The sequence below is a fragment of the Microcaecilia unicolor genome, chromosome 5, assembly GCF_901765095.1.
Source record: "Microcaecilia unicolor chromosome 5, aMicUni1.1, whole genome shotgun sequence".
NCBI lineage: Eukaryota > Metazoa > Chordata > Amphibia > Gymnophiona > Siphonopidae > Microcaecilia > Microcaecilia unicolor.
Window position 1 is genome coordinate 97,256,056 of NC_044035.1, and position 25,103 is coordinate 97,281,158.

Sequence of the window (25,103 nt, forward strand, 5' to 3'; positions counted from 1 at the left end):
TTAGCACATGCACATTTGACTGTTAACTGCAGGACGCTTGAGCATGCCCTGCACAAATTCTATTTTAAGCTGCATTAGGTGCATGTTAGCGCCTAATGCAGCTTAGAAAAGGGACTCCTTTTGCTAACAAGACACTACTATAAAGCATAATATATTATAATCCCAATCTCATAGCAAAAGAATATTTACCTGAGAACAGCCAGAATTATCTAAGATCCGCCAGAACTATTGAGGTTACTAAAACAGATCATACTGATGCATTAGACAAACATCTAAAAACAATATGTTGTTTGTTTGTTTTTTAATAATAAGTTCATCCACTAAAAGGGTATCATAGTTCTCCAGGCTACTCACTCTGACCGAAAAAAATGAGATTTTGGTAGTGAAGCTTCAAACCAATCATGCACTCTCATTGTCGCTTATGCAAGACACATTCGTACTAATCAAATCTTCTAAACCCCTTTTCATAAAATCCATAGATATAAGAATATGTAAACTTATCAAAAATACTTTTCCTGAACAACTCACACTCGAGCTAAACAACAAACATACTCTACACTATGCATTCATCTTAAATATCACAATCCTCTGTACTGGCTGGAAAAAGTTTTTATTTAAGTAAAACTAACCAAGGGAAAGCAGTGACACAAATACCACTTATCAAATTCTTAACTCAAGTGGAGCTGTGAGAAAGAACTTCTATACCCCCCCCCCCCCCAATCTTCTATCACCAATAGGGACCTTGTTCTTGTTCTCATCCCAGACAACTGAAGGCCAAAAGGCCTCAAACAGTTATCTTGTCAAAACCTGTGATGGGGTTTTGTTTGGATCCAGGACATAGCCAGAATTTGTGCCACTAAGGAGAAGACTGAGATTTTATGTAAACCTTTGACGCATGGATTTTTAACATAGTCCGACACAGATTCAAATTTAAGTTATTAAAAACCCCTCCAGATTGTGATGAAATGTATCATAGAGCTATTCATGAAAGAATTAGCAATTTTATGGTAACTCCAAGGAAATTATTTAGCAATATGAAATAATTAACTAACAGCATTAGTTGTGAAGGTGATTGAAATGCTTTCTGCTACTTTTTCTGTGTTCTTTGAAGGAAAAAATGGTACATTATTTAAAAATATTGACCATTAATCATGCCAGCTGTCATTTGACATTCCTTTCACCTTTTTAAGAAGTGGAATACATCTGATCTGGACTTCCAATGTAGTATTTTTAAACAGTGTCCATGTCTGATTTAAACTTCCTTATTTTATCACAAGTGCCCTTTTAAAAGTTAAATGCTGACACAGTAGATTTCTTTAATGTCTTCACTCCAGTTATGAACTCAAATTTGATCATGCTATAATCCTTATTGCCAAGTAGACATAACACCATTACTTCTCACACAAAGTTCAGCATTCCATTAAGGACTAGTTCTAAAATAGCTCCTGCTTTTGTTGGTTCATGTACCATCAGCTCCATGGATCAGTCATTTTATTTCATCTAGGAACTTGACCTCCCTAGCATTTCCTGATGTGGCATTTATCCAGTCAATATTGGGGTAATAGAAATCAAAATCATAAAAGAAATAAACCACAAAATGTTATATAATATTTACAGCTCAAAAGAATACTTTTTTGTTGTAAGTGAAAATGAGTAAATAAATTGTAGACATAAAAAATGTGGAGAAAAAGACCTCATGCTAAAGAGCCCTTGATATAGAAGGCTATAGCTTTTGTCTGTCATAGGTTAAAAATAAAACCCTTACAATAATACATTTATAATTTCAAAATAAGCTCCATAATCTTCAAAAGCATACTTGTTCAAAGCTCAAAATAATCCCCTTCAACACAAAGATCAAAGTTGATGGCTGAAGGTATGTCATGTAGCATGAGTTAAGCCACACAGAGGGGCATCACAATCTATAATTCAGCAAAATAATAAATTAATGATCTTGCAGAAAGAGAGCTTAGATTTCAAACTTGTTATCCAAGACAGTGGAACATTTCCATACAAGGGCCCCTTGTTTTACAAACTCATTGCTTCGGGGGAATTTACTGCACCTCTTACTTTAGCCAAAACTGAAAGCAAAGCAATTTTGGCTGTAAATATTATATAGATTTTTGTGGTAATTGAATTCACCCATTATTATAGTGTTGCCAAGTTTGTTGGCTTGCCTAATTTCTGTTCACATTTCATCATCTGTCTGTTTTGAAATTAACTGCTTAGATGAATTGATGACTTTGTAGTATATCAAATAAGTTGATGATGATGATATTCTTTTTGGCCAAGTGGATGGTAGTATAGCCCTACCAGTATTTTCTTCCCTTCACAGCTTGAATTTCTATCTATAAGGATTCCAGATTGCTATGTTTCCTGCTGAATTTGTATGCAGTTTGACTCAATTCACTCTTTAATGTATAACACTACACCTCCTCCAATTTGATCCACCCTATCTTTGCAGTATAATCTGTTCTCTGATAATTCTATAAATCAGTGCCTAAAAACAGATAATGCATGAGGTACAGCACCTTTGCTTTAGGCAATCAAGTGATCTTCATATCCGCTAGCCACCCAGCTATCTACATACCTAATAATCAAATCGCCAGCTAAAATGGCTGTCCTAACTGTTCTGTCCTAGGCCGAAGCCCCTGGAGACGGATCCTTGATTATTTCCCCTCTTAATGAGTATAGGGTGCAAAGGGCAGGTCCTTAAATGATTTTGTTTGTACTTGGTGGACCAAGAGTAATGGGTGTGAGTTTGAAAAGATTTTTCTTAATTGTTGAGAGTTGGTTAGTACAGGAGTGCTGCAGGGTTTAGTCCTTTTTAATCTTAGCCATTCTGGCATTTTAATATTTTCTTCTCTATTTTTCCAGCGAGGAACTGTTATCTTTCTTCTTTTGTCCTTATAAAGACTCTCATAGTCTTTTTCATTGCACAGTGTTGTATCCAATTTATAGACGATCCTTTTATAGAAGTTATGGCCATATTAATGTTAGTTATCAGTTATCATGCTTTTGGTGTCAGGTTTTACCCCCCGCTTATATCTCTCTCCAACTATAGAAGCTCAAGTTTTACCTCCTCCACCTCCAGATCTCTCTCTTGCCTTTCCTCTTCACTTGGCATTCTTGTCATCTCACAATATTTATTTGTTTCTCCGAGGACAAGCAGGCTGCTTGTTCTCACTGATGGGGTTGACGTCCTCGGCAGCCCCCTCCATCGGAAAGTTTACTAGCAAAGGCCTTTGCTAGTCCTCGCGCGCCCATGCGCACTGCGCATGCGCAGCCGTCTTCCCGCCCGAAACCGGCTCGAGCCGGCCAGTCTTCTTTCGTCCGCGCTCGGTACGGTTGTGTTACACCGTTCGTGCCCCAGAGAGTCGACCTCGCGCGTCCTTTTCGACGTGTTTTTCTCTTCAACTTTTCACAAAAAGTTCGGGAAGCGCTCCGGAAGTGTTCCGGAAGACCCTTTCGGGTTTTCTGCCCTTCCCGTATTCTTCAGTTTTTTGCCCCGTAAGTTTTCTTTCGTTGTCGGGGTAGGCCTCTTTTGGCCTCGGTCGAGATTTTTTCTCCCTCTAAATTTTGGTGCTTCAATTTTCGCCATTTCGGCTTTTGATTTCGCCGGCGTGATTTTTCCGCCCATGACATCGAAGCCTTCCAGCGGCTTCAAGAAGTGCACCCAGTGCGCCCGGGTAATCTCGCTCACTGATAGGCACTCTGCGTGTCTTCAGTGTCTAGGGGCCCAGCACCGCCCTCAGAACTGCAGTCTGTGTTCCCTGTTACAAAGGCGGACTCAGGTAGCGAGACTAGCGCAGTGGAACGTTTTGTTCTCGGGCTTTTCGTCGGCATCGGCACCGGAGGCATCGAGTGCATCGACGTCGTCAGCGTCCGGACCTTCTCCCTTGGCTGCCGCTCCATCGACTGCATCGAGGCATCGGACCTCTGCATCGGCGCCGAGGCATCGGGCGACTGCATCGACGTCGGTGGTACCGAGACTTCGTCTGCTGATGTCGTCGGACGGAGGTGCATCGTCAGGAGTGCAGGTGAGGGCTGTCCATTCCCCTGCTGGTGGCGGTGAGCCTTCGGGTGGGTCTCCTCCTACCCTGAGGGCTCCTGCGGTACAGCCCCCCCGGGATTGACCCTCTTCGGTCTCGGCCCCGAGGAAGCGACGGATGGATTCTACGTCCTCCTCGTCGGTGCCGGGGAGCTCCGGTGACATGCTTCGGAAGAAGTCGAAGAAGCATCGACACCGGTCTCCTCCCCATGTCGGCACCGAGAGCTCTGGGTCGCCGAGGGATTCGGCACCCAGTAGGCATCGGCACCGAGAGGACCGCTCACCCTCTGTTCAGGAGGTGTCGATGCGCTCCACTCTGGACAGCCGGAACAGCCTCCTCGCCCGGAACAGGTTCTGACGTCGACGCCTGCATCGACCTCTCAGCCTTTTTCTGCAGCCACTCTAAACGAGAGCCTCCGGGCCGTTCTCCCAGAGATTCTGGGAGAGCTGTTGCGCCCTACCCCTCCGGTACCGGCGGTGCTTGCGCCTCCGGTACCGTCGAGCGCGGCGCCGGCTGGCCCATCGCCCAGGTTGAGGTCCCCGACGTCGGTACCGCGTGCGGTGCCGACCGCGGCCACCTCCCAGGAAGGCTCCCCGACTACATCGGCGGAGGGAGCTTCGCCGATGCGGGCGATGGAATCTACCTCTCGACGCCCCCACCGTGGACGGGGTTCCACCGAGTCGAGCAGGGCGAGGTTGCAGACACAGGTTCGTGAACTTGTGTCTGACACCGAGGGTGAGGCCTCGTGGGAGGAAGAGGAAGATCCCAGATATTTCTCTGACGAGGAGTCTGAGGGTCTTCCGTCTGATCCCACCCCCTCTCCTGAAAGACAGCTTTCTCCTCCCGAGAGTCTGTCTTTTGCTTCCTTTGTCCGGGAGATGTCTACGGCCATCCCCTTCCCGGTGGTTGTGGAGGACGAGCCCAGGGCTGAAATGTTTGAGCTCCTGGACTATCCTTCTCCACCTAAGGAAGCGTCCACTGTTCCATTGCACCATGTCCTGAAAAAGACATTGCTTGCGAACTGGACCAAGCCACTAACTAATCCCCACATTCCCAAGAAGATTGAGTCCCAGTACCGGATCCATGGGGACCCAGAGCTGATGCGCACTCAGTTGCCTCATGACTCTGGAGTTGTGGATCTGGCCTTAAAGAAGGCTAAGAGTTCTAGGGAGCATGCTTCGGCGCCCCCGGGCAAAGACCCTAGAACCTTAGACTCCTTTGGGAGGAAGGCCTACCATTCTTCTATGCTCGTGGCCAAAATCCAGTCTTACCAGCTCTACACGAGCATACACATGCGGAACAATGTGCGGCAGTTGGCGGGCTTGGTTGATGCTCTTCCCCCTGAGCAAGCCAAGCCTTTTCAGGAGGTGGTCAGGCAGCTGAAGGCGTGCAGAAAATTCCTGGCCAGAGGAGTTTATGACACTTTTGATGTTGCGTCCAGGGCCGCTGCTCAGGGTGTGGTGATGCGCAGGCTCTCATGGCTGCGTGCCGCCGACCTGGAGAATAGACTCCAGCAGCGGATTGCGGACTCGCCTTGCCGTGCGGACAACATTTTTGGGGAAAAAGTCGAGCAGGTGGTAGAGTCTCTCCACCAGCGGGACACAGCATTCGACAAGTTCTCCCGCCGGCAGCCTTCAGCTTCTACCTCTACAGGTAGACGATTTTTCGGGGGAAGGAAGACTGTTCCCTATACTTCTGGTAAGCGTAGGTACAATCCTCCTTCCCGACAGCCTGCGGCCCAGGCTAAGCCCCAGCGCGCTCGCTCTCGTCAGCAGCGTGCGCCTCAGCAAGGCCCCGCGGCTCCCCAGCAAAAGCAAGGGGCGAGCTTTTGACTGGCTCCAGCAGAGCATAGCCGACATCCAAGTGTCAGTGCCGGGCGACCTGCCAGTCGGAGGGAGGTTGAAAGCTTTTCACCAAAGGTGGCCTCTCATAACCTCCGATCAGTGGGTTCTGCAAATAGTCCGGCAAGGATACACCCTCAATTTGGCCTCAAAACCTCCAAATTGTCCACCGGGAGCTCAGTCTTACAGCTTCCAGCACAAGCAGGTACTTGCAGAGGAACTCTCCGCCCTTCTCAGCGCCAATGCGGTCGAGCCCATGCCATCCGGGCAAGAAGGGCTGGGATTCTATTCCAGGTACTTCCTTGTGGAAAAGAAAACAGGGGGGATGCGTCCCATCCTAGACCTAAGGGCCCTGAACAAATATCTCGTAAAAGAAAAGTTCAGGATGCTTTCCCTGGGCACCCTTCTCCCCATGATTCAGCAAAACGATTGGCTATGCTCTCTGGACTTGAAGGATGCCTACACTCACATCCCGATACTGCCAGCTCACAGACAGTATCTGCGATTTCAGTTGGGCGCACGCCACTTCCAGTACTGTGTGCTACCCTTTGGGCTCGCCTCTGCGCCCAGGGTGTTCACAAAGTGCCTAGCTGTGGTAGCAGCGGCGCTTCGCAGGCTGGGGGTGCACGTGTTCCCATATCTCGACGATTGGCTGGTGAAGAACACATCCGAGGCAGGAGCTCTGCAGTCCATGCAGATGACTATTCGCCTCCTGGAGCTACTAGGGTTTGTGATAAATTACCCAAAGTCCCATCTTCTACCAGTGCAGAAACTCGAATTCATAGGAGCTCTGCTGGATTCTCGGACGGCTCGTGCCTATCTCCCAGAGGCGAGAGCCAACAACTTGTTGTCCCTCGTCTCGCGGGTGCGAGCGTCCCAGCAGATCACAGCTCGGCAGATGTTGAGATTGCTGGGCCACATGGCCTCCACAGTTCATGTGACTCCCATGGCCCGCCTTCACATGAGATCTGCTCAATGGACCCTAGCTTCTCAGTGGTTTCAGGCTGCTGGGGATCTAGAAGACGTGATCCACCTGTCCACGAGTTTTCTCGAATCCCTGTACTGGTGGACGGTTTGGTCCAATTTGACTCTGGGACGTCCCTTCCAAATTCCTCAGCCACAAAAAGTGCTGACAACGGATGCGTCTCTCCTGGGATGGGGAGCTCATGTCGATGGGCTTCACACCCAAGGAAGCTGGTCCCTCCAGGAACGCGATCTACAGATCAATCTTCTGGAGTTGCGAGCGATCTGGAACGCTCTGAAGGCTTTCAGAGATCGGCTGTCCCACCAAATTATCCAAATTCAGACAGACAACCAGGTTGCCATGTACTATGTCAACAAGCAGGGGGGCACCGGATCTCGCCCCCTGTGTCAGGAAGCCGTCAGCATGTGGCTCTGGGCTCGCCGGAACGGCATGGTGCTCCAAGCCACATATCTGGCAGGCGTAAACAACAGTCTGGCCGACAGGTTGAGCAGGATTATGCAACCTCACGAGTGGTCGCTCAATTCCCGAGTGGTGCGTCAGATCTTCCAAGAGTGGGGCACCCCCTTGGTGGATCTCTTTGCATCTCGAGCCAACCACAAAGTCCCTCAGTTCTGTTCCAGGCTTCAGGCCCACGGCAGACTGGCATCGGATGCCTTCCTCCTGGATTGGGGGGAGGGCCTGCTGTATGCTTATCCTCCCATTCCTCTGGTGGGGAAGACTTTGTTGAAACTCAAGCAAGACCGAGGCACCATGATTCTGATTGCTCCTTTTTGGCCGCGTCAGATCTGGTTCCCTCTTCTTCTGGAGTTATCCTCCGCAGAACCGTGGAGATTGGAGTGTTTTCCGACCCTCATCACGCAGGACGAAGGGGCTCTTCTGCATCCCAACCTCCAGTCTCTGGCTCTCACGGCCTGGATGTTGAGGGTGTAGACTTTGCCTCTTTGGGTCTGTCAGAGGGTGTCTCCCACATCTTGCTTGCTTCCAGGAAAGACTCCACTAAGAGAAGTTACTTCTTTCATTGGAGGAGGTTTGCCGTCTGGTGTGACAGCAAGGCCCTAGATCCTCGCTCTTGTCCTACACAGACCCTGCTTGAATACCTTCTGCACTTGTCTGAGTCTGGTCTCAAGACTAACTCTGTAAGGGTTCATCTTAGTGCAATCAGTGCATACCATTACCGTGTGGAAGGTAAGCCGATCTCAGGACAGCCTTTAGTTGTTCGCTTCATGAGAGGCTTGCTGTTGTCAAAGCCCCCTGTCAAGCCTCCTACAGTGTCATGGGATCTTAATGTCGTTCTCACCCAGCTGATGAAACCTCCTTTTGAGCCACTGAATTCCTGCCATCTGAAGTACTTGACCTGGAAGGTCTTTTTCTTGGTGGCAGTTACTTCAGCTCGTAGAGTCAGTGAGCTTCAGGCCCTGGTAGCCCAGGCCCCTTACACCAAATTTCATCATAACAGAGTAGTCCTCCGCACTCACCCTAAGTTCTTGCCAAAGGTCGTGTCGGAGTTCCATCTGAACCAGTCAATTGTCTTGCCAACATTCTTTCCCCGTCCTCATTCCTGCCCTGCTGAACGTCAGCTGCACACATTGGACTGCAAGAGAGCATTGGCCTTCTATCTGGAGCGGACACAGCCCCACAGACAGTCCGCCCAATTGTTTGTTTCTTTTGATCCCAATAGGAGGGGAGTGGCTGTAGGGAAACGCACCATATCCAATTGGCTAGCAGATTGCATTTCCTTCACTTACGCCCAGGCGGGGCTGGCTCTTGAGGGTCATGTCACGGCTCATAATGTTAGAGCCATGGCTGCGTCGGTAGCCCACTTGAAGTCAGCCTCCATTGAAGAAATTTGCAAAGCTGCGACGTGGTCATCTGTCCACACATTCACATCTCATTACTGCCTGCAGCAGGATACCCGACGCGACAGTCGGTTCGGGCAGTCAGTTCTTCAGAACCTGTTTGGGCTTTAGGATCCAACTCCACCCCCCGAGGGCCCTGTTTGTTCTGTTCCAGGCTGCACTCTCAGTTAGTTGATAAATTTTTTAGGTCAATCTCAGTTATGTCCTCGCCGTTGCGAGGCCCAATTGACCATGCTTGTTGTTTTGAGTGAGCCTGGGGGCTAGGGATACCCCATCAGTGAGAACAAGCAGCCTGCTTGTCCTCGGAGAAAGCGAATGCTACATACCTGTAGAAGGTATTCTCCGAGGACAGCAGGCTGATTGTTCTCACAAACCCGCCCGCCTCCCCTTTGGAGTTGTGTCTTCCCTTGAACTGTATTGTCTTGCTACATACTGGACTGGCCGGCTCGAGCCGGTTTCGGGCGGGAAGACGGCTGCGCATGCGCAGTGCGCATGGGCGCGCGAGGACTAGCAAAGGCCTTTGCTAGTAAACTTTCCGATGGAGGGGGCTGCCGAGGACGTCAACCCCATCAGTGAGAACAATCAGCCTGCTGTCCTCGGAGAATACCTTCTACAGGTATGTAGCATTCGCTTTATTTACTTCCAATCAAATGTCAGTTATTTGATATATTGATTGTCTTTCCTTTGCTTCCTCCCTTTTAAAAATCTCTGTTTTTTTTCACCCTTTGTCCTCTGTTTTATTCTTCATAAAGACTGCTTTCTCCAGGTTTTCCCCTTCTATCTCAGAACCTACGTTCTATCTTGCAAAGTCACCCTACCCTTTATTCCTTCCTACTTGTAATCCCTGCCTTTCCCAGTCTCTCCTTCTATTTCTTTTACCATACTCCCCCTTCCAACCTGTCACATCCGTCCATTTTCTCTCCCAGCTTCGCTCTTTCAATTCCTATTTCTCTCTTCTCACTCCCAGTCTTCAACTTTTCTATACCTTCCTTCCCTGGCTTCACTTCCAGTTTTCTCACAAGTCTCAACCTATACTTCAGTTGATGTTTACCGATACCTCCTCTGAATCCCTGTCATGCACCGCTGACAGTGGAAGGGAGCAGGGGTGCCTCATGAGACTGGCCTCGGCAGCAATAGGCACCTCATTCTCAACCCACTGGGCCTCTCTCAGTGTCTGTTGAAAAACATCATCAAGATTCATGGGGCTAGCCTCACCAGCAGAGCAGTAAAGAAAAGAAATTGGCAGGAGCCATTAGGCTGGCCTTACCAGCAGGGCTCAACTAGGAGCCCTGCACCAACCTCACAAGTAATAGAAAGAAGAACATCAGGACCTTTTAAAGTGGTCTCAAGGGTAATGTCAACAGTGAGAAAATGCCAACAGGTCTTTATTATTTATTTATTATTACATTTGTACCCCGCGCTTTCCCACTCAAAGCAGGTTCAATGCGGCTTACATAGTAATAGTGATTACAGAGCATTCATAGTGAAAATTGATAGAGAAAATATAAGTTAAGTATATCAGAATAGTAAAAAATATAGGAAGGTAGAGATGCGCAAGTGTTGGGTAAAAGGGTGCATAGGATTAGTTTGGGTCATTTGGGTAGGCTTGCTTGAACAGATAGGTTTTTAGTGATTTCCGGAAGGGTAGATAGTTCCTGATTGATCGGATAGGTCTGGGGAGGGCATTCCAGAGTTGGCTGCCTAAGAAGGAGAAGTTGGATCCATAATAGGTTTTGTACCTGCGTCCCTTACAATTTGGGTAATGTAGATTGAGATAAGTTCATGAGGTTTCAAACATGTTTCTGGTGGGAAGGTCAATCAGATTAAGCATCAGACATCAGCGTTGGGCAGGAAGGCAGTTTGCCACATTTGCATAACCAGAGACAATTTCTACTGCCCGTAGGGTTCCATACCTGCACTTTAATGAATAAAAGTAAATTGAACACTAGGGAGCAAGCATTACAGGAGTCTATTCATCAACTTATCATGCTTGTTATTTTTCTGCAGCTCTCACTGCTTACTAATTATTCATTACATTTATAAGTCATGCTGATAATTTAAAAAATCTCCAGGTAGCATACAATATAAATAAAACAATAATGTGTGCTGCTGCATATTGTGAGTTAAGAAATAGATCCTACAGTTCCTTATGAAATCAACTAAGAAAAAATAAAACAGTGGCCATTTCAAGATTTTATGCAAGCAATGTTTTATATGATTGTTCATTATGTGCTACCAAAGGGCAAAGTGTGCATGTTTCCCTGCAAGCCTAAAAGGTTTTTGGCATCTTTTGAGATACTAAACATTTATACATTTATGAGTGGGAGGAGGTTTGGTATTCACATTTCAGTATTTTTATTAGCACACCAAAGCTGATGCTTATCATGGGAGCCCATAAAAGTGTAAGGAAATAATTTGGTTCTGAGCAAATTAGTTAAACCAGTGGTTTATCACATACAAATAATATAGTTTAAATTTGAAGTGCAGGCATGATGTAGCAGAATATATTTCTAAATAACATCTTGGTGAAAGATTTAACTGATATCTAAATACAAGAAGATTGCATAACACATGTCGTACAAACAGCTAGCCTGGAATGGGCAGAGACTTGCTTTCCGTGAGCCTCTATTGTTACTTGTTTAATCATCTGATGTTATTGCACTGTTTACATGAACACTCAGTGATTTAGTGCCAATATAATAAGCTAAAATCCTAGATTTAATAAAGGGTGTTCAGTGTATTGTGGTAAAACAAGTTTTGCACAAAGCATTATTGTGCAATGGCAGAAAGACCAAGGAATTTGTTACTGTGTTAAAGAATACAGTTCAGTTTAATTAAATTAAGGTAAAATAGATGACTAAATTAAATATATGACTAAATGTTAACTTCAGAAACTTGTAAAAGAATGGATTCTTATTACAGTAATCCATACAGACAGATATCTGACTTTTCACATGGCCGGGGTGGGGGTGGAGGGAATTTACTTGTAGAATTGTCCATCCTTTGCATTAATTTCTGTGAAGCGAAATGCCAAGGAAGACCACCTTCACTAATTCATGGGGGGGGGGGGGGGTTCCAATCCCAGCATTTGAGTTTGTAGTGTATATTTTGGTTGGCATCTGATATTAATCATGAAGGACTAGATTCTACATATTGCTCCTAAAAGTTCGGCACTGAAATGAAATTCGCCTAAGCGCATTCTATAATTTAGATCTACTTTATAGAATAAGCTTAAATTTCCGTATGGTTTGTAGAATACGCCATGCACCAGTCCGTGCGACAAAATTTAGTTGCGGGCAGATACGCCAAGTAAAACCTGGTGTAAATGTCAGTGCCTAAATTAGGCGTGGGCAGGGTGTATTCTATAACAATGCTTATAGATTCTAGAAAAGTCCATGACCTGCCCATGCCTGGCCCCCATTTCAACTGTGCAACTTAGAATTTACACACATCACATTATAGAATATGCTTAGACAGTTCTGCGTGTAAAATCTAATGCCAGTTAGTGTCAATTGGCAATTATCAGCGCTGATTGGCTTGTTAACCAATTAGGTTATGCACATTGTTATGGAATACGCTTCGATTTCCATGTGTAAATCTCAGCATGATATATAGAATCTGTGAGGAAATGCCTACAAGTAGCATGGAGTTTGAGTCCTCCCAGGTCAGGAGTTAGAAACATTCTAGCAGAAAAATAACAAACTGGCTGAATAAATAATAATCAGATTTCTTTTTGTTTAAAAAATGCATAATGCAGACTTGGGATTGTATCTTAGATACGTTGCATAGCCCCCCTTTACACAGCATTTTCAGGGTAATTTTATCGCAGGTTTCCTAATTTGTGTGGCAGGTATGAGAATGTTACACCATTTTTCTAATGGAAAGTGTGTAAATACTTTTTCTTTGAAAATTACCCTATGGAAAGTATTCCCACACATTTACACCTATTTTTTAGTGTGCTCAAATGTTCCAGTTTATTTTACATGCATACCTGCATATTTTTATAAAGCATACATATAAGCACTATCGTCTCCCAACCCTACCCCCAGGAACTCCATGGCGCAACCAGCTAAACTTCTGCATATTCAGGCTGAATGCATGCCAACCTAAAAACGTTTTTGTTCACCAATGCCTTCTCCCTTAATTAGCTTTACTGGCGGGAGTTTTGGCTGATGATGATGAGGCCGGTTCTGATTTCTGTTTTTTTTTTTTGTTTTGGGGATTTTTTAATTGTGATTTTGATTTTTCATTTTGATTTTGTGTTTAGATTTTTAAGTGTTTTTATTTTCTTGCTTCATTCTTTTCTTTATGTATACCCTAGTTCTTATTTATTTTATTTATTTATTTATTTAGAAGCATTTTTATTCTGCATTATCTCAAATTCTAAGCAGAGCACAAAAAACAAGCATAATCAAAATGCATACAATAATACATAGATAATTACATATATCTGAGATTTCATCAGCCTACATAAAGAGAGAGGTCTGAACTTTGAAGTACATTATCGTCATTTAAATATTCAGGAGATTTTTTTATTCAGTTTCTGATAAGTATGCCCTTCCAAAGATATCGGGGACAACTGACATGGGGCAGAAGAGCTACGCTGTGCATGCTTAATAATTCTTCCTTGCCCAACTCAGAAGTTATATTGTCTACACCACTCCAGGTTGAAATACTATTCTACAGCAGGCTTAACATATTCTCAGGATTGTTTTTAAGATCAACAAGCTTTGTTGATCATTTGCAAAAAATAAAAAACTATGACAAACCACTAACAAAAAAGGACAGAAATAATAAACCCTTAACAATTAGAGTGTGTCATCAATAATTAGGTTTTAGACATGCAAAAGCTTCCCAGATCTGCTGCATCTTCATCAGTGAAGATTTTTTTTATTGCTTTTTATTTATCATGCTTTCATCAAATTTACAAGACACGTCTTGTAATAAGAAATACAATGAGATAGCATAATACAATAGGTTCAATGGAGAGGAACATCATTAGGCAACAAAGTAAAATTATGCTTCTAAACCTATTTAGCTCACTGATATTGGGGGCTTAGAGTCAGTAACAGCAGGGAGCAAAAAGGAAACAGAAAAAAAATACTAACCTATTACATCAAACTATTCTACAGATCCCTAGATGCTCACACTGCAGAAACAGGGCATAAAGGAGTTGGGCACCCAGTTGCAAACCTTTTAATACTAAACTGTTGAGGGATAAAGAAAACATATTACTCATTTGCATATTTCACAATACACTTACAAGGAAATTGTGATTGAAATACCACGCCTAGTGACAAAGTCTCTTGGTGTATTGCCAAAGACAACTTTCATCTCTGTTAAATTGCCCTAGAGAGGTCAGCAAATATTCAAATTTTCTGTCCCTTAAACAGTCTGGAAGCCTTTTGAAAATACATTTGCATCAAAGAGTTCAACTGTTGTTCAAACATCAGTGTAACCAACAGTCTAGCTCTTTCCACCACCACAGTTGCTATACACTTCTGAGGTGTCAGTTCACCATGCCTCCTACCACCATTGCCGCCTCCTTCCCCTTAGGTAGAAAATATATTTTGCCTATAAGGAGTGCAGGAGGATATTCCAAAACTTCCACAAGATATCTCTTAAAAGTTTCCAGTAGTCGCATCGCACTCATCAGTAACTGCAAATTTAGATGTATAATTTGATTCTCCAAATTTTCCATTCATCTATTTAGTACATCTTTGTCTTTTATTATGATGGATTGTACTATCTTGATTTTACAAGTCTCTTCCCTTAGGGCTCCTTTTACTAAGCTGTGGTAAAAGGGGCCCTGCGATAGCATTGGCATGTGGATTTGCTGTGCGCTGAGGCCCCTTTTCTCACATCGGGTAAAACCCAAAAAAAGGAAATGGCTGTGTGGTAAGTAAGCACTTAAGTAAGGGCTCCCACACTAAACCGCAGTAACCCCTTGGCAGTTTTTTTTTAAATTCCAGTTGCGCAAGAAATGCCACGAGCTGGTGGGGGCTGCACTACTGCCGGCTCCTGCTTTAGGCTGGTGGTTGTGCCGAATTGGCCCATGACAAAGCAGCAGTAGCTCTACTGCCGCTTTGTAAAAGGACCCCATATGAGTTAAGTTGATCTTTAAATTCTTACACTTCTTTCATGTGCTTGAGCAAGGTCTAAAGAACAATTCTGAATAGAGGCTTCTAACTGGATCAGAGCCTCTCCTAATGTCTACAGTGTAAACACTTTGGAAACGGTTAGAGCAGGGGATTCCTTACCTGGAGCAGTGAATTATTTGAGATCGAAGCCACACCTTGTGCAGACGTTGTTAACTCAGATTTCCAGTGCCCTCCGCCATCAAACCATATGCCAGACCAAGGTCTCTAGCATGCCCCATCATGGCATTTAGAAGTACCTCATTCTTCCTCAGTGTCTCTGCTGATGCAGAAGACTGTCTGACAAAGTGGTGGAGAAATTTGATTGGAAAGCAACACTGATAACTTCCCTCCAAAAGTAGAGAATCTCCCTTTTTCTCCCACTGAGCCAGGGTTCTCACCTCTGTACTACCCTGCATAGGGAGGACAAATAAGTCCAGCTTCTGCTGCAAAATTGAGGTTGAGGTAGTCTTGGGAGGGGAAGACTCTTACCTTCTCTTTATGCTTCAACAGCATGTCAATTCAAGGAACAAGGTAAGAGAGCAGTGCTGTTTCTCATGCGTCCTTTCATTCAGCCATCTTGCTCCGCCCCTCCATTCATGAACATTTTTTTTCTACTGCACAATGTTCCACCAAAATGAGTACACAATAGTTTACCTTCTTTCCAATCTGAGAAAATAACCTTACAGACTAAAGAAAGTTAAACATCCAAGAGGCAGGGCAAATGTTAGACACGTTGGGACCCAGGGCAAAAATTTGGGATGGAGCCTAACAGCCAACTGGCAAGCCACACTTTCTTCAATTTCTGGCAGGGTTAGAGCCCCTTGTGGCATGGGGGCCAAGGCAATTTGCCATCTTTACATCCCCCTATAATTCTGATCCTGCCGAGTGTCTTGATTTCAGAATAATATTTGAAATTAAAGTATAGGGATCTAGAAACTAATTAGTGATAGCATAATTTTATGTTCACTTGGAGCAAATTTTTAATTTGATCCCATACATCTCATCAATACCCAGCAAGTATCAGTTATTAATGTGCAGAACCAACAAACATTAGAGGCTAAAAATAAACGTATATTCCCCATTTGAGAAGGAAAATGCATATCTATGCCAAAAAAGATCAACGACAGGGTTTAGACCTGCTACCCAAGATGTTAACGTTTCAGAAAAGTGCTCTAGTAGAGCAGGACTTTACTGGAGGGATTAGGAGAGGTCACCTCCTTAATCCCCAGTGGTTGATATCCCACTGAAAGCTTGAACCTGGCAAAGGATACTGGGCTCTGTTACAGCTTCAGGAAAAATAAACATTTGTCGAGTCGGTATTCAAAGCGAAATAACCAGCCAGAAACAGCTTCTATCTGGTTAAATCACTTGTTCAGAGATAACCAGTCATTTTCAGTGGCACTTAACTGGTTAGCACCTATCTCAAAACTGGCTATTTTGGGGGTGTTCTGGGGTGGCATCAGCACTTGGCCAGTTAAGTGCCGAAATTCAACACTTAACCAGCCAAGGTAACCACATAAATAGAACTGCATAAAGTCGGTCCTATCCTTATGTGGTGCCCCATAGCCAGTTAAGTGCTGAATATTGCAGTTAACTGACTATGCTTTAGCTGGTTCCATAAACCCAGAAATTCATTTTCAAAGCCCTGATCTGGCCCAGCATTGAATTTCTGGGTATAACGCCGACAGTAGTCAGCAAAGTGCTGATGATTGACCCCTTATGTTTCTGAAAAGGCTGACATAAACATTTATGTGCCTTGTCCTGTACCGTTTATATTTTAGATATTTGTGATTCTACAACGGATTCTCCTTTAACCAGCATATAAATGTCCAATCATTATTTTAGAACAGGCTCTGTGTTGGCATATCCTGTTGTAAAATATTAGCGAAACCTGAGATGTTCCGACCTGGATGTCTCACTTTTGTAATCCTTTCTAAAATGTCTCTCCATGTGTAGCACAAGGATTTGTGTTGTGAAAGTAAGGCACAAGAGGTTAGTGGGGCAATTCTATGACTGGGCATCATGTCTAAGGTGCTCTGAACCAATTCTTTAGCTGCAGTTGCGCGCATAGATGTCATTATATAATACAGGCATAATTCTGAATTTTCTGCAAACAAAATTAGGTGTACTAATTCCAAGTCAATTGCAAGTGTAACTGGGTGCACCTAAGTCCTTCTTCATGTCAGTATTCTGTAAGCTATGCATGTAAAAGGAGACACACCCATGCTCTGGACAACAGTAGAGAAGGAATCCAAAGTTCAGTGGACAAGGCCACCACAAGAAACAGCACAGAGGGCCTCAAGAAAAGGTGGAACAATTTTATTAAAAGACCCAACACAGGCCATTGCCTTTATAAGAACATAAGTATTGTCATACTGGGACAGACCGAAGGTCCATCGAGCCCAGCATCCTGTTTACAACAGTGGCCAATCCAGGTTACAAGTATCTGGCAAGATCCCAAAACAGTACAATACATTTTATGCCGCTTATCCTAAAAATAAACAGTGGATTTTCCCCAAGTCCATTTTAATAGTGGCTTATGGACTTTTCTTTTAGGAAGCTATCTAAACATGTTTTAAACCCCGCTAAGCTAACTGCTTTTACTACATTCTCTGGCAGTGAATTCCAGAGTTTAATTACACATCAAGTGAAAAAATATTTTCTCTGATTCGTTTTAAATTTACTACTTTGTTAGCTTCATTACATTCCCCCTAGTCCTAGCATTTTTGGAAAAAGTAAACAAGCGATTCACGTCTACCCGTTCCACTCCACTCATTATTTTTATAGACCTCTATCATATCTCCCCTCAGCCGTCTTTGCTCAAAGTTGAAGAGCCCTAGCTGCTTTAGCCTTTCCTCTTAGGGAAGTTGTCCCATCCCCTTTATCATTTTCATCGCCTTTCTCTGTACCCTTCGTTAGGAGTCTATCAGCTGTTCTGCATGGCATGTGGTTAGTGTAGAGTCTTGCAGTGTTCTGCATCTGTCAGAAACAGAAAAGACAGAAGATAATAGACCCCTGATGAAGGCAATTTGTTGAAACACGGTCCATGTTGGGTCTTTTAATAAGTGTTCTTGAGGCCTTCTATGCTCTTTTTGCTCCGCCCATGTGTATGTCCCCTGTGCAATTATATGCTAATATACTCACTACTTTATAGAGTAGCGTATAGTACACACATGTGCATAAGTGCCACTTATCTCGGCACTTACACATGGCACATGTAACCACTCAAAGACTTTAGGGATCCTTTTACTAAGGTGCGCTAATGGATTTAGTGTGCGCAGTAACAATTAGTGAATGCTAAATGCCGTGCAGCCCATTGTATACCTACGAGCTACATAGCACTCAATGCACACTAATTCATTAGCGCATGTTAAATCCATTAACGCACCTTAGTTATAGGACTCTCTAATGAGAAAAGGACGCATTTTTAAAAACTGAACATTCATAAAGCATCATGAAAAAGCAAAACTGCATTTTTTACACATCCTCTGATTTTAAAAACCCTTGTTTAATTCTTCCTTTGAAGCTGCTTTGAAGAATGGAGTTTTAGAAATAGTAAGAGACAAGTCATTCATGCAAAATCTAAAATACTTCTGAGTTGTTTTTTTTTTAATACTCTTATAAATGGATGGAGTTACTGTATGCTACAGCAGCAGTCCAGTTTAGATTTACTCCTGTCCCAGGCAAGTGTTAAGAAATTTGGATGCGGGAGCTTTGGCAATGGTAGACAAACTGCACTACGCATTGGGCAAATCAGTTCTAGAAAGCATGTTTATGGGTCTTCTTTTTAAGAGGTTGTAGCACTGATTTTTTTTTAATGATCTTATTTCCTTTTGCAACAGTTGTTATTCAGCAAAACTTGAGTATTGCTGTTTGCCCTTTGATAGCCAAAGTAATTAGGGTGAATCAAACCAATTGTCTTGCCACTGTTAAGCTTTAAGTGTAAACACAAATGAAAGGCCTAACAATAATTTCCAGAGCAGTTATACTGATGGTGTTTATTGGTAAAAATCTGTCTTAGAGTGAAGATAACGTGGACTATCTTCCACCACAAGCTTGCATGAAAAATTACATTCCAATTACCACTTCCTGTTCACAGGAGATATCATGCACTGGTATTGTGCATAGTATTATGATAAAGTGTTATCACATAAGTGCAGGCTAGTATACTGTAATGTCTGCTGCACAGGAAGGTGTGTGAAGGATAATGTCTGCCCTTATGATATTACAAGTATCTCAGAACCAGAAAGACAATGTACTACACAAGATAGCTCCATCATAACTGTCTTATGATTGTCTCGGCAGGTTGATATAAATGAGAAGCTGCACATTCGGGAAGAGGCCTATAGTGTGAGAATCGACAAACTGAAAAGGAACAAACCATCTTAACAGCATGTTCTGAACTTTGATACACATTGGAGACTAAAATAGCCATCAACTGATCAGTCCGATTTTTATAGATTTGAAAGAAGAAAATCAGGTTTTTGTTACTCTGTTACATCTGTATGAACAGAAATCTTAATAGAAACTCTAAACATCTGCTCTGTATTCTAACAAAATAAACTGAGCGTATATAAAAATTAAAATATTAGTGAACCATGCTTTTTTTAATACAAGAGAAAAAGGTTTATTTTAAAGGAACACTTGTTATTTTCTTGCTTTTCACTTAAACTACTATGAATATCATATATTAGAATCTATGGAGCCCTTTTACTAAAATGCACAGCCTTTACACGTAAGTACAAAGGCTGTGCAGTGACTGTTGGAAATGTGCCCAGCATATCCTCTGGAAATGTTTTTTTTGCCACAAATTAATACTATTCACAAATAGTGCAGGTGCACTTAGGAAGTAATTCTATAAGTGGGCTGATGCTAGGGTCCACCTTAGGGAGTCAGCAACACTCAAGAAAAAGATTTAAGTGTCGTAGACAATATACTGAAATCTTCTGCAGTGTGCAACGGCGGCCAAAAAAGCAAATAGTATGCTAGGAATCATTAGGGATGAGATGCAAAATAAGACCAAGACGATTATAATGCCTCTGTATCACTCTATGGTGCAACTTCACCTTGAGTACTGCGTTCAGTTCTGGTCGACGTATCTCAAAAAAATATATAGTGGAATTAGAAAAGGTTCAAATAAGAGCAACAAAAAGGATAAAGGGGATGCAACTCTTCCCATATGAGGAAAGGCTAAACAGGTTAGGACTCTAGCCTTTCTTCCTATTGGAAAAAAGACAGCTGAGGGGGGGGGGGGATATGATTGAGGTCAACAAAATCCTGAGTGGAGTAGAATGGGTAAAAGTGAATCGATTTTTCACTCTTTCAAAAAGTACAAAGACTAGGGGACACTCAATGAAATTCCATGGAAATACTTTTAAAACAAATAGGTAGAAATATTTTTTCACTCAAAGACTAGTTAAACTGTGGAACTCATTGCCAGAGAATGTGGTAACGGTGGTTACCGTATCTGGCCTTAAAAAAGGTTTGGACAAGTTCCTGGAGGAAAAGTCCATAGTGTGCTATAGAGACAGACATGGGGAAGCCACTGCTTGCCCTGGGATTGGTAGCATGGAATGTTTCTAGTAATTGGGTTTCTGCCCAGTATTTGTGACCTGAATTGACCACTGCTGGAAACAGGATACTGGGATAGATGGACCATTGGTCTGACTCAGTATGCCTGTTCTTATGGGCACCTCCACTGAGGCACCCCAAGACCACATGGTAGGTGTGAATCCTTTAATGGAACCTACACACCTAGGTTTCATTATATAATATTACTATAACCTGGTACCAGTGCACCTAACATTTGGCTACCCACAGTTACACCAGCCATAGAGGTGGCATAAGTATGGATGCATAAATACAACAGGTACCATCCAAACGTACACTAGAGTCCAAATGTGCAATATCCCTAAAAAAATTTATTTTAGTGATTTAAACAGACCTCAGTTGTGCAACTTAAAACTAGTAAGACCAAATTATAGTTTCAAGAGTACTGCATGCAGTTCTGGAGCACACACCTACGGAAAGATATAAACAGGATGGAGTAGGTCCAGAGGGCGGCTACAAAATTAGTAAGCGGTCTTGAATGCAAAAATTATAGGGGCAGGCTTATGAACCTCAACATGTATACGCTGGAAGAGAGGAGGGAGAGAGGAGACATGATAGAAACGTTTAACTATCTCAAGGGCATTTATGTACAGAAAGAGAGCCTTCAAATGAAGGAGAACTCTGGAATGAGGGGGCATACGACAAAGTTAAGAGGGAATAGGCTTAGGAGTAACCTATGTAAGTATTATTTCACAGAAAGGGTGGTGGAGGCGTGGAATGGCCTCCCTGTGGAGGTGGTGGAGTCGAGGACTGTTCCAGAATTTAAAAAGGCATGGGATAAGCATGTGGGATCGCTTAGGAACAGGAGGAATTAAGGGTTACAGAAGATGGTTAGACTGGATGGGTCATATGGCCTTTATCTGCCGTCATGTTTCTATGTTTTCTAAGCATCGCCGGTCAGCAAGTCAACGAGTTGATAAGTAGTGGGGGTACGTCCTTGAAACAGCTTATGCAAAACATGTGCCATGTCCAACTGTTTTGCCCTGAGCCAACAAACGCTAAGTTTTTCATTTAAATTATTAATAAAGTTTAAGAAGCTATTATATGGGAAATAGCCACAAAACACAGTAAATTGAATATAAAGAGACTGATGACAAGTGCTGTGCTTGATTCTTGAAACTATAAAAACTTCTTATTAGTTTTGAATTGCACAGCTGAGGTCTGTTTAAATCACTAAAATAAATTTTTTTGGGATATTGCACATTTGGACTCTAGAGTATGTTTGGATGATACACAGTCTTCCTAGAGTTGGAGTTGACACATTGCCGTATTTATTAAAGTTAATCTATAAATACAGCAGGTATGCACGTAATTTGTAAGTTACTTGTATAAGTGGGAACCCCACTGCCTATGCTCCTCCCCTGTGTATTCCCCTTTTATATTACTCCTAAGGGAATTCTGCATTCTTATGTAATAATTTTTTTTTTTGCTTTTCAGTTTAAATAAAGGCAAAGATTATATTGTTGAGTTTTGGCAAATTAAATATGCAGAATTTTGCAAACTTTGAACATGGGTATTAAACAACCACACTACCTATCCCAATTAGCAGTAAAATCTCTGCTGAGGTAATGAGATGCAGAAGGTATGTGTAGCTCTCCTTTCAGGATGTGTCAAGGTCTTAGGTCAACCTGGCTGGAGTCCTCTCTGGGCAGGTTCCATTGGCTTCTGATTCCTGTACCTGAGGAAGAAGGATTTTTCCTCCTAGGAAAAATCAAAAACCATCATGACTGTGAACAAGGCTGTCTGAACATATTTAAAAGTTTATTCAACTCTTGATTTATGGTAAGCACTAACAATGCAATTAAACTGTGGAAATATTAAATTATGATCTCTTATACAATATGTTCTTGTAACAGCTTGGTTAGACATTCAGATAATTTGTGGTTTTCATCCCAGCATAACATCACCAACTAAATAAGAGATCCTTGTATAGCACCTTCATATCCCATCACTAATTGTTGCCCTCATTCCCTTTTCCTACTCTATTCCAATTCTCACTCATAGGCTGGAATGCAACTTGATGGGTGGTTACTGGAAGGCCCAGAAGAGTCTGTGGTACATGCCCTGACCTGTCTCTGCTGCTCTGCAGCCTGATTCCAGAGCTCCAGCTCCCTCAATCTGTGGATCCGCCATCTCTTTGTTGCCAGACCACCTTCCCACCTGGAGAGGAGTCTCTGCTGCCACTGCTCTGCCACCCTCCCTCTTTCTGGCGACAATGTGCTCTGCCAGCCTCTCTTCCACCCGTAGGAGGCACTTTCCTGTTTTTTCTCTGCCACAGGACCTTGTAGCTCCACCTGAGCTGCCTAGGACTGTCTATCTTCCACCTCAGCTGCTACAGCGGCACAGCCCCTCTTTCAGGCTTTATCCTCCAGACGTCACCTCTCTACTGCTGCAGCTGCACTTCTGGGCTGTGTTCTCTGAGCACTGCTTTGCAGCTGATGAGACCCTCCTCCTGGGTTGTCCACTGCTCCTCATAATCTGGCAGGCCCTTCTTCCTTGGTATGCGGCTCCACTCCCCATTCATTGCATCCTTGCTAGTTCCAAGGCTCAGCAACTCTAGCTGTTTGTAAATTAAGCTCTTTTGTAAGGCCAACTGTTTATGATCCTATCTCTTAGAACCCATAAATTGTAGTTCAGCCTGCCCAGCCATAAGGAAACCCCTCCATGTTTGCAAATGGCCAAGAGCCAGACAGAGATAATAGTACAAAATTTTACCAGCAGATCTTTTCTGTTCATTTCAACATTAACTCTGAAGCCAGGTACTGGGCAAAATGTTAGCTTTTCCAGTTGTGATAAAGTGTCTGTCCTTACCTATGAATACATCCCTGTCACCTCCTCACAATACATACCTCTCAATGTATATATTCTTACCCTTCAGATTTGAATGATATACATGTGTAAATAATCGGGGTATGTGCTTCTCCCAACAATTTACACATCCCACCTCCCTGCAGTTCCTTCTAGTGTGGGTACAGCAATCGCCTAGTTACCCACTGGTGTATCACATTGCAATTTGTACCTTTTGCCCTCTCCCCAACCTCCCCCCCCCCCCATTTCATATACAAAAAAATAACCCACAGAGGTATTAAACCACTAAAATATGATTTTAACTTTGTATGCACGTATTTTATCAGTCATGCATACCTCATTTACATCTCATCATCAGCTGAGATCTCTGAGAGCAAGTGGTGTGGATGGGCAGATTGGATGGGCCACATGGTCTTTACCTATCCTTATGCTCCATCTTTGTATATCTGTATGTTAAATGGCTTGGCTGATCTGGACAATACATTTTGCTTTGGTGTGATGTACCATGCAAACACAGTACTTGATCACTGCACATTGGCTGTGATCATAGAACAATTTTTGAAAACATGGTACAAACCTGAGATGCTACATCCTGTAAGATGTTCAGTTATAATTCAAGGATAAAATGATACATGATAATGGAAAAGTACATCATATAACTTGAATTTCATGGAAAGTATGAATTGATCATCAGGATAAGGAGGTAAGAAGAAGAGGTATTTTAACCTTTTACCACTAGGGTCAAGCTGTCATATAAGGCTTGAATAGCACTAGGGATCAGAAGCGCCATTTTGAACCTGGGTACCCAGTGTGACAGAATTGACTAGAAATCACTCATGACCTGCCACTAGCCACTTGGGAGATCCCTATGGGGATGGAGGGTGGTCATGGAGATTTCAGGGGATTGCTTTGTATAAGGGGTTTAGGGTGGTTTGTTTTGTGTCCAGAGGATTGGGTGATGTCAAGGAGTATCTGTGAGGGTGTGAGGGAATTCCATTGGCCTTTGCACTTGTTTACATGCCTCAGGACAGGTGCAAAAGCTACTACTACTACTTATCATTTCTATAGCGCTACAAGGCATACGCAGCGCTGTACACCATACACAAAAGACAGTCCCTGCTCAAAGAGCTTACACGAGGTTATTGTTAATATAGATGTACCTTCCCACTGAAAAATGAGAAAATCATGTCTAATTTTTTGGCATGCCTCTGCTACTCCCCTTAAAAGCTCCCTTTGAATTTCAGCATGCAGTGGTTAATGCACACACAAAGATTAGTTTCTTGAAATCATAATTTGCATGTATATATAATCTACAAATCTAAATGGTGCCATTTACACTTGTAAATACTTCTAAAATAAGGGCTGCAGGCACTTGTGTATTTTTATAAAATACTAGCACAGATCGTGCAGAAATTCTGCATGGATTGATGGCACAGATGTTACGCCTTCCCAAAAGGCATACATTTTAGCTTGTATTTTTAAAAAATGTTTATAAATTGTGACTTCATCCATGCTCCTCCCATACTCCTTCCCTCAGGATGCTTAGTGTGCAACTACACTCCAGCTTGCATTAAACGTATCTAATTTCTAAAAAGGTTTGGATAATTATTCAAAAGAAAAGTCCATAAGCTATTATTAAGATGGGTTTGGGAAAATCCACTGCTTATTTCTAGGATAAGAAAGCATAAAGTCTGTTCTGCTGTTCTGGGATCTTGCCAGGTACTTGTGACTTGGATTGGCCACTGTTAGAAATAGGATACTGGGCTTGATGGACCTTCTGTCTGTCCCAGTATGGCAACGCTTATGCTCGTACA

General features: G+C 43.1%; 1 protein-coding gene across 4 annotated transcripts in view; it reads left to right on the plus strand.

Annotated features, from left to right (window-relative positions):
* CABCOCO1 (ciliary associated calcium binding coiled-coil 1) overlaps positions 1-19,457 on the plus strand; it is a 165,753-nt gene extending 146,296 nt beyond the window's left edge. For all 4 annotated transcript variants that reach the window (XM_030204840.1, XM_030204837.1, XM_030204838.1 and 1 more), the window contains one exon: positions 19,177-19,457. In XM_030204840.1, coding sequence (XP_030060700.1) covers positions 19,177-19,260 — 84 coding nt within the window. In that variant the 3' untranslated portion in view covers positions 19,261-19,457. The remainder of the gene's footprint in view (positions 1-19,176) is intronic.
* Positions 19,458-25,103: the final 5,646 nt, after the last annotated feature.